Below are 14750 nucleotides of genomic sequence, written 5' to 3'. Positions count from 1 at the left end.
GATTGAAACCCACCACACTCACAGAGCAACCAGGCTACCTACGTATCTTTTTTTATAATTTATGGGGTCCGACTGTACCATTTTCAAATTCTAAACTTGTACATTATGAGTGAAAAAAAACATTTTATCCAAGAAAGAAAAACAACATGACATAATAAAAAAAATCTCATTATTTGAGGGTCGTGAGTTTGAGCCTCACGGAGAGCGTTGCTTATTTAATAAATTATATCAATATTCACAAATCAAATTAAGCCATTTATTTATTTATCTCTTTTTTTTTAATATGACATTTTTATAAGTTCATATGATAGGGAAAGTTCTGTTATTTGGAAAAAAAATCAAACACTATTTCAGTCATTTTTTTCACATTTTTTTTATAAATTAGGAATTTACTGAAAAACTTAGAGTTTATCTTTTGACCACCAAGATCGAATCAATTCATCCTCGAGTCAACGCGAACGTTTGTGCCAAATTTGAAGTATTTCCTTCAAGGTGTTCCTAAGATATCACATTCACAAATATGAGACAGACAAGGTCAAAGTGACCTTTAACCTATGACCACCAAAATCTAATCACTTTCTACTTGAGTCCAAGTGGATGTTTGTGCTAAATTTGAGAGGTTCTTGAGATATTGTGTTCACAAGCTTCACACGGGTTGTCATTTCTAAGACGGACATTTATCGCAAGAACCTCCAACTAAACAACTATTCGTGAACCTAAATAAACAGTAACAGTGTAAAGCTTTTCTCTAAAACACATTATTATACTTTAAATCCATACGATACACAGTTTTATGTGAATAAATGAAGAAAACCTACCTGGTGAGCCCTTGGCGAGTGTCCCTACTCTACTCCCTCGACCATGTCCCAGAGTTCCTTGCTGTGACCCTGTCTCGGAGGAAGTAGACCCTGAATGTGAGTGACTCCTCTCCTTCAGGCTCCCTGAGGACCTCTGGTACCAGCACCGCAGCTCTTCAGACACTGCCGCCCTCCCCCCACTTCCACTTCCACCACCCTCTCGCCCCAATGACGGAGTCCGTACGATCTGAGAGCGTGACGGCGTGAGTCGGCCGCTCCCCTCTCCTCCCTCCTCTCCCCCCCACGCTTCTTTGTACAGTCCCCCGGCCGTGTAGGAGCTGGAGGTCTTGAACTGGGCCTTGACGCTGTAGTGACCCTCCTGGTCGCTCTCCAGGCTGCGCACCACCACGGGGTTGGGGCTGCCCTCCACGTACAGCGGGTACTCCTTGATGCGGTACTGGGAGGAGGGCTGGCTCTGACTGTGGAGGTAGACTCCATGGTGTCCCCCTCCCATCCCGCCTCCACCTGAGCCGCCACCAGAGCCGTTCTTAGCTGCCAGGTTTGGCATGGAGCCGGAGTTAGAGGAACCCAGGTGACCTGCAGACCTGGAGAGAGAACAACACAAACATTAATCTCTTTAAATTTACCAGTCACACTTACGAGCTAATTAATCTCAACAGCAGTCTTCAGACAGGGGGAGGGGCAGAACAGTACACATTACCAAAAAAGGAGTTATGTAAAGAAAGACTCTTTCCCTGCATTTCTCCCTTACCTGTGCCTTTGCCTCTGCCTCTGCCTGGCTTTGGAGGGCGAGTCCTCTCCCAGAGTGGAGTAGTTGGGGTTGCTGCCGGGGGGTCCACCGGAGGGGTAGTAATGCTCCGAGCTGCTTTGGCTGGTGCAGGATGAGCAGTCGTCCAGTGGGTCAGAGCCATTGGAGCTGCGTCCTGGTGCCAGAAAGAAGTCAGGGCTGCCCAGTGTGCCCAGTGTGTGCGGATGTGCGTCGGGGTCAGGCGCTAACAGTTTGCCCTGGGACTCAAGGCTTGAGCTGCGGTTCCTAAAGTGCTGAGCGAGACTGTGCAGACGTGTGGGACTGATGTCCACTGACCTGTGAGAGGCAGAATCACAAAAAAAGGTGAATATAGGGGCCGCACTGCAACAAATCTATAGAGAACTGAGAATTCATTAATATAGAACAAGATGTTTTTTTTTGTTAAAGGAGGGAAGCATCATCATGTGACATATAAAAGCGGGAAAAAAAAAGTATGTATTGTATGTATGTATGTAGTGTATTTTATATTCATTATTTCAATTTGTGCAATTTGAGGATTAATGAAAACCCTGCATCAGTTAGATATAATCTGCTATATTTAGACATCCTCCTGCCGTCCTGAAAAACAAGAAAACAACTAAAGGCATAAAAACTCACCTAGTGGAATGTATGTAGTGTGGTGTCCTGGTCTTCAGGTCCGGAGTCGACGGCATACTGGACTGAGAATTCCAGTGAGGGAGGCTCCTGATGGGGCTGCTCTGCAGAGAGTTACTACCCCCTGCTTCTGCACTGCCAGAGCTTGGGAAACGCCTGTGACTTAACAAAGAGGCGAAGGAAACAAGCATAATTTACAATTAGTGTTACATTCTCCTTTCACAGAGGAAGCCTGTGTATAATGTGCCTCACTGTCTACAGTCTCAACCTTCGAATTCAACTCTTGTTCAGAGAATTTTTAAGGATGCCTGTGTGAATCCTCAGAGCTCTTACAGCACCCGCAATGTGGACAATGCACTGATCCTGTCCCCACATTTGGAAACAAGAACAATATGTTTGCAAACTTTCAGTTATATCACCTCAGCAGTTCATCCAAGTCTGTTTCTGAACAAATCTGAGGCAAGAAATGGGCAACTCATATTAGATTAACAAGGCCTAATTTTAAAGTTTGCTCTGATTTTCATAAAGTGAGGGCAGTGATGCACACCTGGTTCTGCCGTGCTAATCTTTAAAAACGTGCAGAATGAAGGCAAAGAGACAACATCACATCATCACCGACATCACTGACTGATGTCGGTGCTCCATCTTAATTGCCCTTTATGTCGTAACAAAATCGTTGAAAAGCACAGTTTGCAACACTGCTTTCATTTCTTCCACTGTTTTTGACATGAAAATGTTTTCTCCAAATGCTGGGAATGAGTCTAGCCTTGCCTCTGTGGGAAAACTTGGACCTGTCCTACCAAGAAGGAACTCTTGACTGAAACACCTACTATTTTAAATGCACTTATGGTCTTTTAACCCTCGACTAAAATAAATCTTGGCAGCCCCACACACACATTAATATACAGTAGCTCTACTCTAACAAGCTAGTTAGGATTAACTCCCTCATACCTGGAATGTGAGGAGCGTTTCTTGACTTTTTCATAGGGCTCATCCAGTGACGATTCACTCCACATCTTGGGTTTGATGGGTGATTTATCGTAGTCAGAGCGGGAGTAGTGCAGGTGTCGCAGTCCATCCAGGGACTGCGGTGGAGGGGGCCGACTGTGAGATGGGGGTCGAGGCGGGAGGCCCTTGTGAGGCGATGCTACTGGGGAGAAGGTGGGAGTACCTGTGACTTGAGGATCATCTGAAAAAGAGCAATTGTTAGATGCAATCATCAGATTAAGTTGGAGCAAGATGACTAAACATTTCACAATCAGGGGTCAAAAGCACAAGAATCAACTAGCTTTATCCCTTTCCCACTAAAGTTAGCATGTGCAGGTTTTTCAAACACACAAAAAGTAGGCTATAGACCGCTTTCCCAGTGCCAGGAGCAGCCCCGTGAACACAGCGCTGCAGCAGATGAGTATGCCTTTCTGTCAGCTTGTGTGTTTGGAGGTTGTGTGTCCGCTCAACATTACGGAGAGACCAGAGAACAGGTTAACAGTAGAAAGCAGCACGGAGAGATGGTCTGTGAAAACTTTACAGTGGTTACAGTCTCCTTATAAATCACTACTATACAGTCAAACTCAGTGCAGACTAATTTGGATCGATGTGTGAGCGTTTCTTAGGTGGAGACGGAGGGTAATTAGTGGCAGCGTGTCATTGCATCTTGCTGGATAAGTGTTTTGTTCCCATCAATGCCAATCGGAGAGAGTTGTTTGTGCAGTGGGAATGGGGCTTTATTGACAGAATCTTGCAGAATCATGTGCAGGCTAGAGACTCACCATCATCCAAGACCAGTGCATCAGACAGTGAGCTGTCTTCAGAACCAATATTGGCCTCTATGGGACACAGAAACAAAGATGAGAGGTTACAGGTTGTATAATTATAAGATCTAAAAGCTTTAAAGTGTCATCTTTATAAATCTTTGATGCTTCAAAAAGCAATAGTGTTTCAATATGTGTTCTTCTCTTATCGCTCTCAACAGCACTTAAGAGGAATATTGTTGTGTGTAGTGGCAACTATAGCTAATAGAAATAAAGAGATACAAAAACACTTTAATTCATCCTGCAGTGAATAGAAGTATAAAGGTACCCTCTATGATAAGCGACGCCCTCTGCGTAGGCTTCTTGCCAGAGCGGACCCGGTACTCATTAATAGAGTTCTCAATTTCCTGGAGCTTCTTCAGTGCGTTCAGATAAGAAGTCTTCCTCTGTTTCTTCAGTTTCTTACTGCTCACATGAGGATCGCTGGCGAGACGCCTGGCTGCCTCAGTAATCTGGGACTGAATGGCAAACTCACGCTCCAAACGCTCCAGCTCCTCTTCCTGGGATAAGCACACACACAGAGACACACATACACACACACAAACATGAGTGCAAACTCTGAGCAACTCAAGCACAATATACTGGTTTTGCTCACAGTTTTAGCAACAGAAATCTCTGCACAATCCAAAAACAACAAGGCTTAGTTTGCAGACGCGTATTCAGACTCTAACTCTCCCATGCAACGTGTTTGGTTAGACACACACACACACAAAGCCTTGCCAGAGAAAACACACAGCGGAAATCATTTATCTGTGCTGCAGCGATGCATTTTCTCACCACTGGATATTTTCTATTGAGACACTCTGTCCCCCAATAATAACACCTCTCCATCAATCCATCTTCTCCTCCTCTACACCTCCCCTGAGATTTGTGGAGCAGAGACTACGAGGTGAACCAAGTAAAACACACCTTGTCTTGATGTATTGCATGTTACGTATATGTTTACTGCACTGTACAACTTGTATCTACTATACATAAGAGATGTGCACCATTAGTTGACTATGTAAACGTTATTATCCTTGCTAGTCTGTACCAGTATTACTTGTCATTTAAACTTATTATGAAGATACCCAGAGGAAAATGAGAAGACCACTGGATTCCCCAGATCTTTCTTGTTTCACATGATACCAGTATCATTGCTCCAATTCTAAAAACTAAGCCCGATACAGCCTCTTAAAGACTGAAAATTGGCTGCCGATTAATGCAATAAAAAAACCCCAACCAAATATGTACAATATTTTTTGTACAATGTTAAACCTAAAAACTAAAGTTCAATACTTTATTCAGTGCTTAACTTTGGCTGTTTTCTGGGTGTTTTCTTAGTTTTAGATAAGTCAGCTAGTCTACGTTTAAATTTACGTTTATACGTCAGGGAAATTAGTCATTAGGAGGATCCCTACAGTACATGGTTTGTATACTGTACAATAGTGTAATATAGTAGAAACTCGTGAATGTGATTAGAAATGGGGATATAAACTCATGGCAATCACGTGAGCGCTCATATATCTGAGAACACACATGATTTCACTTGCCTCCAGGGAGTCAGAGTGATGATGTATTCACTTGCGTCAACATCTTACTGGACTACCTCAGTTCGGAGGAATCCCTTGCTCTAACAATCCCCTCACACTGATGCCAGAGCAGCTTCTGTTTCTCTGTGTGTGTTAAAGGTGTTCACTGTAAGTTAAGAAACATCTTTCTGCTTACCAGGCAGTTTTGTGATTTTGCGTCCCTGGATTCTTTTCAAAGCATACAACCTCGGCGACACACACCCACACACACACATGCCGGCACACATACAGGCGCGCACACAATCCTACTATCACCACTTCCTGTGGCGAGAATGCTGCCAGACTATTTTTAGAAGTTCGGCTTCTCTGGAAAATCTACCCGTGGCACAAAAAGACAAAGATGCAGTAAAAGTACTTTTACAAGGTCCAAGACGTCTCAGACTGTGGCTCTCTGTGTTCTCTGTTTCCTTTGCTTTGAGTTAACTTGTCAATATGTCAATCATTAAGTATCACAAGAGTGTGATATCTTCAGTTTTAAACAGAGCTAATCCTGAACAGCCTTTGATCTGCCCTGTATAACTACAAGAGCTTTTTAACACCAGTTTTGATCCATAATGCCCATATCTTCATAAATGGATCATAAACATTACAGCTGGGTTAAAAAAAAGATAAAAACTCCTAACTAATTAGGGCTGCATTGGTCATATTTACTCTAGCAAAGTGCCTGGCACACATGATTGTAGTTTTATATATTTGTTTCCAACATTGACACTAGATGACCTCTTGTTTTTATTTGGTCTGTGTTGGAAGCGCGGAGATTGGAGTGTGTGATCAAGAGCTACTGTGGAGGACATAGAGTTGCAGCTTCACCTCTCCCTTTGGAAGAATTTTCTGCTCGTCCAGTTTGAAGGCGGTACCGATCTTCCGTCTCACTGTGGGCGGCTCCTCTCCCGGATCCAGAGGATATTCCTTAGGAAGCTTTCCTGTGAGCTCCTATGACAGATGACAACAGGAAAAATTAGAAACAAAGAGCTCAAAAAAGTGTTTTGGTTTTCTAAATATTTGCCAGATCCATCTTAGTGTTCACATACCGCCTCTCTGATGCAGATGCTCTTGAGTTCCTCTAGCCGCTGTCTTAGCGTTTCCTCCAGAGCGTCCTGCCTCGCCCTCAGTGCTGCCAGCATGTCCTTCTTAGCTGTCTGGGAGCTGTCTGATTCCTGAGAGCCTGCAGGGTACAGACAGCACATACTGTGAGGGCACAGGTTTAGGACAATGAGTGTGTGTGTCTGTGTGTGTGTGTGTTTGGAGTTTTTGGAGCTTCTTTTGAGGCAGGCTTGGGAAGGGGAGGCAGAAATTGCGCGTGCACCTGCTTTCCTCGCAGGATGTTTACAGGGAAGTGAATGGAACATTTCGATAAGGAAGCTGACTTTTAGTCGTGTGTTTGTGCAAGTGTGAGTGTTTTAACGGAAGGGCCAGATTAGGACAAAGTCTGTGACGCACCATCTCCAATGCCCTGACATGGTACCGGTCTTGTTTACAACATGCCTTAGTGAAAGAACACATTCTGGCTGTTGCTGTTTCAGTGAGGGTGCAGTCAACAATACAAAACTAACCACTGCTGAAACCACTGTGGTAGAAAAAAATTCTACTGGTAGAAGATACACTATATTTTACTTCAGTGTTTCTACACCTATTGTTTTGAAGGTACTCAATCCACAGCGACCATCCAACTGTTCTTACAGCTCAGATAGATTCAGTTTGGAGTGTCATTTGCAGACACTACAGGTTCGACTCTATAAAGCGACATCACTTTTCTTGTGCAGTTTTCGGACACCTTTTACAAGTATTTATAACTTTGAACCCTGAGCAAATTGGTGAGATTTCTTTCAAAAACATGAGAAAAAGGCGTAGAGCATGTTGGTAAGAAATGTTACATAAATAGCAAGAAATTCGTGGATTTACAAAACTAATTTTAAAAAGTTTGGAAAAAAATATCTAGGATGAAAAAGAAAAGCTAGGGGAAAGCTATATTCTTAATTATCATAATTACATATTATTAGACTATAAGCACTTTTTCGAAGGTCATTTCTTTGTTGATTTTTTTAAACTATATTTTTTTTTAACTTATTTTAATGTCATTTTCATGTACTTTTTAGTAATTTCTTCTTCTTTCATTGCTAACTGTCTTCTTCTCGTGTTTTTGAAAGAAACTGAGCCAATTTGTCCAGGTTTCAAAGGGTTAAAACCGATCACACAAACTCTGACAGAGACTGGAAGACAGAGGCGTGCTGGTGTTGGTGGAGAGGGGAGGTACATGGATGTGGAATCACAGTGACATGAGACACCGAGGAGACAAGTGACAAGACACAGACAGATAAGACAGAGACACCCTGTATAACACGAGATGAGGGTGGAACTGGAGAGGGACAAAGAGGAGAGAAAAGGGAGATTAGGAAAGTAGGAATAGATAGCTGAAGAGATAAAGGGAAAGGATTTGAGAGGAAGGGGAGAGAAACATCTATGCTAAGAAAAGGAGGAAAAGGATAAAATATCACAGGGATGAGCTGTGGAGTGATCAAAAATAAGGAGTGTATTTGGGACATTTTTACTGAAAGAGAATAGTGTTATTCTTTCCTGGAAACAGTAATTAATTCAGTTAGGGCTGCTACAATCTAAATACAGACACACATGCTTGCCTCTTCAATCTGCTTTGGTCTCATGCATGCCATTTTATGAGCGAATAATGAAGCAGCAGCTAATCAGGAATGTACATTTCTGTTCATCCTGATTAGTGCACTTGCTTTCTTTAGAAAAAGAGAGAGATGACTGGTTGCTAGATGGACTATAATCAAATGTAGGTAAATTGTATTGGGTGCTTGTGGAAAATGGTGTGAAAAATGGGAGGAAAAAAAAGACTAGGAATTACATTAAAAAGCCTTTATTGCAGTGGCTAAATCTTTAAAAAGCCAACATGTTTTGACCACTACTGGTCTTCATCAGGACTTTAAAAACAAAAGACATACATAATGGTTGAAACATGTTGGCTACTTTAATAATTTAGCCTCTACAGTAAGACCTTTTAATGTAATGACGAATGACGCAAAAATGTTCAAATGTAGGCATCGTTTGACATGAAACGTTTTGATTCTTCTTGGAATGGGCTATTTTGGTTGATAGCTTAAAGTTATCAAGAACAGTTTCCCAGCTCTATCTGCGTAACTGTCTGGGTTCTAAAGGGCATTTTCCTTTCTAATCTAAATTTGATTCATGTACAAATCTTCCCATCACACTCATTACTTGGAGTTTGGATAAGCATTGTTCTAAAGGCCACGACAAAGTTGTACACTGACCCGCTGCCCTTTTCATTCCCTCACCCACTAAATTTAGAGGGGGCAAGGGCCCCTGGAGGATGAGTTTGTGTGACATGGAGGGTGGGAGTGCAGTTCTATACATACAGAAAGACACTGGGTGGGGTGTGTGTGTACAGTATGTGTGTGAGAACATTCAGCACAGAACCAATGGCCTCTTTCCAGAAGCAGCTGTTTCTGTCTGTCCAGTTGTCGACGAGACGCCCCCTCACCACCACACATGCAAACACAAAGAATCACACATATCAGTCTTTCTCTCCCCCTCTTACAGAATGTGAGATTTTAGCAATCTTATAAGTTTAGTGCAAGCGCAGGTGCAAAATGTAAAAAAAAACCATGAATCAAGCCCTCACTATGGTGGCATTTATGTGTAAAAAAAAAGGCTAAAAAGGAGGAGGAGGAGAATGTGGACGCGGTTGTGGCTGGGGAAAAGAGCTCAACTTGGCATGCCAATTTTGCAACGAGAGCTCAAAGTAAGTATTAGCATCTAGTTGCATTTAGCAGCGTCGTGCTGACCATTTCATCCTGCATTTTTATTGGTTGGTTAGCAGATGTAGGTCATAACAGTAGTCACACAGTGAGATGGTCATCCAAAATTTCTGACGCTGTCGGAATTTTATCGCAGGCTGTCTTTGATTGCAAAACTGTGACAACGACCATCCTTGGACCTCTCTCACTGTGTGACGTAGGATCACCGTTTTAGAGCCTCGACCAAAGACATTTCTTTTACGTTGGTCATCTTTTGTCTGGGACAGCCCAAAATCGCACAGTGTATACCGGGCTTCACGCTCATTGACCACGTACTGACCTGACGAGAGGAGACTGCCGCTGCTGCCACTTATAATTTTGCCCTTGCTTCCCATGTTGGCCAGTTTGGAGGTCTTCAGAGTTCCTGTTTCTGTAAGGTCTATAGCAATCTCGCTCAAACTCCGTGCTGCATGGATCTTAGACTGAAAGACAAGAATGGAGAGAGTATGTCAAAGCACTTCATTAAGAAGTTTAATTGCAATGCTCTAAGTGACCAGGCTTGCCGAGTTTGATGCACATTTCTATTTATGTCCGTGGTCTGTGGTATGTGAGTGGATGTGGGCCTGACTGACCTTGCTCTGCTTGCGGTCCAGGTAGAACTGGTGTTGGCTGATGGCCATGGCCCAGATGGACTTGATGAGGGCAGGACAGGCGTACCACGTATGCACAGCGATGCCACTGTGACCAAACGTCCTTCTTGTCACCGACGCCCTACAGTAGGAGCGGACACAAGGCCTCCTTATATACACTGAATACAAAATATGAAAAGAAGTGAAAACAACGCCTAGACTACTACAATTACTACCGTGACTGTTAAGAGGGTGAAAAAATATTAGAGGCTTGAGAGAGAAAACCTGATAGAGATATTTTTTTGCAATGCCACACACGATGTTCCCCATTGTTTACTCATCCTTATTTAAACACACATCTGAAGCTGAGCAACAGACCAGCTCACCCTAATGACAGCTTCTTTTTAAGAAAACACCACTGCTCTCCGTTTCACCCCGTCTGTCACTTTTTTTTCCCATTCACTCCCACCCTCTGTCTGTAGAATAACACTTCACATATATAGCCATGTTAAATAAACACAAGAGAGGTCACTTCCTCCGCAAAACAGAGATTGCTCAGCCATCTAGCCTTCTGTGGTCAACTATCAAGAGTTTACCCTGTGTGTGTGTGTGTGTGTGTGTGTGTGTGTGTGTGTGTGTGTGTGTGTGTGTGTGTGTGTGTGTGTGAATGAGCACATGTGTTTGTGCATGCATGTGGCGCTGCACAAGTGTGTTAATAATCAGCCTATCAATCTGTGTCAGGCTCCGCAGGGACATCCCCAATATCTTGCTCTATTGCCAAGACAAACGCTGCAACCATTACTGAATTAGATTTCAATCGCGCCTTCCCTGCACTGTAGTTTGAATCTTAACACATTCACATATGGCACAGCGGTAATTTACAGTAAAAGCTACTGGACAGTATCCATAACTGAGGGAAAATTCTATCACTTCCAAATATTAGCTGGAGAAAATTCAGTAGCAATAACATTCAATCACTGAGGTGGAACTGGTTTCACACAATTCAACACTCAGTTGCTCAGCTTACATTTGTGATATAAATTTACCTCCTGGGGTCATGAACTTCCACTGAAAACTTCTTCTCTCTGAAGTAGAGGTTCTCCAGCTGACGCCATTGGAACACCTGAGGTTCAGGAGAAACACACACTCTTCAGGGCCGCTCACACAAAAACATGCTTCACAGTAAATCCACACAGCTTTCAGCCAAATCCTCTTTTCTCTTCTGTGTACGTTCCAATTTGTTTTGAGAGAAAATGCAATGGATACGGAGGAAGAGGAGAAAAAAAATGGAAGAAGCTGACGAAGAGGAGGAGTTAGGAGCAGAGAAGGAGGTGGAGGGAGAGAAGAGGACCTCGTCTCTCTGATCAGGTCCAGACCAGGCGAGCTTGTCCACAACGGATCCCTTCGCTGGATGACCTCACTCTGGAGAAAGACAGTGTGAGAGGGAGGAGGCCTTCTTTCCTCTGCTCTTTTTTTTCTCGTTTCCGCCCCCTTTATGAACCATCAGCTCCTCTTTAAATGGAGCCAAAGCCAGCTGGGCGAGAAAGTTTCCCCCAAGACCTACTCCACAGCATGTGTGTATCTTAAATCCTCCCAGACGCAGGGGAACAGAACGTTATGAGTTGGTGGGTGTTCACCATCTGTAGGCATGTGCATGTGTGTGTGTGTCAGTGGAGAGAGAGTGTGTAAAGTTAAGTTTCCTCCTCTCCTGTAGCTTTGCTAGGAGGGAGGGGGCGTTTATGCCTCCCCTCCTCCTGACCCCTCCTCCCTCCCTCAGGGACTGTGCTTCCTGCTCTGGGCTCTGTGGTTTGGAGGTGTGTGTGTGTGTGTGTGTGCAACAAGGGGTCAGGGGAGGAGTGATGAAGGGGGAAAGAGGCTTTCTGTGGCCCCGGCAATTGAAGTGCCCTTGCTTTGTTTATTCAGACCTCTGAGTGCACGCACACGCACACACACACACACACACACACACACACACACACACACACATTCACAAAGTCTGAGTCTGCTTCTCGTTAGAGAGGAGTAGAGTGTGGGCTATTTTGAACACAAGTGGGCCTGCATCTATCAGCTGGAGCTGACATACAAACACACACAGATGCAAACCGCTGATGTACCCTCACCAACCATCAGTGAAGGAGGTACAACTAAGAACGGACAGACAGGGCGAAAGAAACAAAGTACAAGACTCAGCTATGACAGGATGAGGGAGGACAAGAGGAGAAAGGGAGCTACAGGAGGAACAGGTCACAGCCCAGGAATTTTAACAGCCTGGGAAAACAATGGACAGAGGGATGAGAGGGAGGAAAGGGGAGGGAGAGAAATATGATGAAAAAAGCATGTAAACACAGCCTGATGTATGTATTTATGTTCTGTATGTGTGTGTGTGTGTGTGCGCGCATGCACGTGTACGAGCATGAAAAAAGAAAACTGGCGGTCTTATCAAAACTGTTGCTGTACCGTGCATTTTCAATGGAGCGTGAAGTGCTAATGTAGCAGGGTGCTAAATATAGCGGGCAGGGCAGATAGCAAGTGAGTGGCTGTGCGAGTGTGTGTGTGTTAGCTACATATGGGCCAGAGCTGTGGAGATAAGATGGGTGTTTGTAACTGTGTTCAGGCACGAGACTGCTAAAGCTTTCCTCCCCATCAGCGGGACAGATCTGTTGCAATCTTGGAGGTGAACTTTGATGTTTCAGGATAAGTTTTGCATGTGCAAGTGTGCAAATAGTGTTCAAATGTATCTCATGCACATGATCTACAACAAGGTGCAATAAAGTCGCCCTCAAGTTTAAAATAAGACTTTGTTTGTTGTAATTCTGTGCTGTTTCAGAAAGTGCACCAGTTACATAAGCCCATTGTATTAATGAAACCTTTGTAGTCGCTATGGCAGACTGTGAATAGCATGATATCTGATTTAAAAAACAACATGCTGACAGTTTCTTTCTTAGGAACTCCGTCAAAGCGATGGCGAGCTTCTGATATTAGGGCGAGGCCGCTGCATGTATGCGTGCATGTGCTATAAATCCTCTTCCTTTTGACTGCAAAACACTCGCACACAATGGCAACAAACACGCAGAGGAAGTGACTGGTCATTATTCATAAACAACTGGGTGCTCATGTGCACAGAGCCGTGCCTGCCTCGTGATAGTGTCTGTGCACCCGAGCACACATCCATTACAGATGAAAAGGTCAGATCTGATAGAGTGTAAAGGCCTTTCTTTGGATGTAGTGGACTCCCTGGGGATTACAGGAAGAATAGAAAGTTTAAATAGCATATTCATATTATTCTTTTCAGGAGCTCGACCTAAAGCTCTCTACGACTATTGTTTCCCCCAAGGGTGGGGCTCTGGAGTGCAGCACTACATCCACCAGTTGTCATGGAGACGCAGATACACTGGAGGCACTTCCTGTTCTGTGTTTTGGAGGGATTACATTTATGGAAAAACTAATCAGAGCAGGCTGTATGTATCAGCCTATTTGCTCTGAATGAAATGCAGACAGAAGCTTGTTAAGTCGATGGGTGTGTACTGGTGCTCTTTATCCACTACAAGACTTATCAATATGCAAAGAAATGCACGTGAGATCACATTAATTTAACCACAGCTTGCCGTGTTTGATTGAACCTCCTTGCAGCTCCATCACGGTGTTGACAGAAGCTTTCCCGTGTTAGCCTTAAATCAGTCAGTTAGGTAGTCAGTCAACATGCAGACCCTATAATCTCCATCTAAATGAGTCAGAACACACTAACGAGACATTGGTACGGTGTGTGGTTCAGTTGTAAACCCCCGTGTGTGTGTACTGTATGTGCGTCTGCATGTGGCCTGTGGTAAGGAGAGGGGGAAAAGTATTTTAATATCCCCAAATAAACGTGGAGGCTGCGGTAGATGGTCTGCATTTAGAAACAACAGGGATCTCCCCTTGTAAAAAAGAGTAATTAAACACAACTGCCTCAAGTACACACACAACTTTTACACTCTCTTAGTTGCTTATTAATGAATAAAAAATTATTTTAACTTTGTCAAAAGGTGGTAATTGGCCCATAATGTCTTATAATTAGTGTTCTGCCTCCACCTCACTGAGTCACAGTACTGAAAACCTGTGGAGTGACGAGGTAGTGATTACGCTCTGAGTCAGTGGTTACTGGTACTGGACTGGCAGACTGATTGACTAATCACAAAGTTAACTGCCCTCCCTCTATTTTGGTGAAATAGCGATGACTCTCATTACTACCATAACAAGTTCCTAGTGTCCTTAATGAGTGTCTCTTCCTATGAAACATTGAACAACTTTGGAAAGCAGCACCTCCCACCCGATTCTGTCTGCCCTGCTAGTGGAAAAAAACCTTACTGTGTTCACTGGGATTTAGTCAGTCTTGTGATTTTGCATTAACATGACAGGCAGTCCGCAAATCTCTGTTGGATCAAGACTATAATTGCACTGTGTGAGGACACCCAGTCTTGCGTTTTCTGCTTTTATGTGTATGTGTGTGTGTGTGTGTGTGTGTGTGTGTGTGTGGGTGTGTGGGTGTGTGTGTGCGTCAATGAGGAAGAAAGAAGGAGAGAGAGAGGGGAAGACAGTGAGGGGTCAGTACTGACACTTAATGGACCAATGACTCACACTGACTGTTGCTATGGCAGCTGAATGCTAGAAAAGTCTCTTGTATGGGAATGCTGTTAACTCTTTCTTCCCCCCATCTCTCTTTATAATACACCTTAAAGCCCTGCCTGTCTTTCTTGTGGCCTCAGA

At 43.7% G+C, this 14750-nt stretch overlaps 1 protein-coding gene across 15 annotated transcripts in view; it reads right to left on the bottom strand.

Moving 5' to 3' along the window:
- frmd4a (FERM domain containing 4A) overlaps positions 1–14750 on the bottom strand; it is a 133785-nt gene that overhangs the window by 6788 nt on the left and 112247 nt on the right. For 9 of the 15 annotated variants that reach the window (XM_088079887.1, XM_088079891.1, XM_088079888.1 and 6 more), the window contains exons 12-22: positions 11055–11130; positions 10011–10153; positions 9719–9860; positions 6634–6767; positions 6413–6535; positions 4300–4531; positions 3990–4046; positions 3172–3409; positions 2224–2382; positions 1570–1902; positions 819–1402 (exon numbers count right to left, since the gene is read on the bottom strand). In XM_088079887.1, coding sequence (XP_087936013.1) covers positions 819–1402; positions 1570–1902; positions 2224–2382; positions 3172–3409; positions 3990–4046; positions 4300–4531; positions 6413–6535; positions 6634–6767; positions 9719–9860; positions 10011–10153; positions 11055–11130 — 2221 coding nt within the window. Of the gene's footprint in view, positions 1–818; positions 1403–1569; positions 1903–2223; positions 2383–3171; positions 3410–3989; positions 4047–4299; positions 4532–6412; positions 6536–6633; positions 6768–9718; positions 9861–10010; positions 10154–11053; positions 11131–14750 lie in introns of all 15 variants that reach the window. The other 6 variants (XM_088079892.1, XM_088079880.1, XM_042495575.2 and 3 more) reach the window with 3 other exon arrangements.

Source organism: Plectropomus leopardus, chromosome 7, assembly GCF_026936395.1.
Source record: "Plectropomus leopardus strain MGB_pleo_1.0 chromosome 7, ASM2693639v1, whole genome shotgun sequence".
In the NCBI taxonomy this organism is placed as follows: Eukaryota; Metazoa; Chordata; class Actinopteri; order Perciformes; family Serranidae; genus Plectropomus; species Plectropomus leopardus.
The sequence above is the reverse complement of the archived record's forward strand: the minus strand, read 5'-3'. Positions and strand labels throughout refer to the sequence as shown.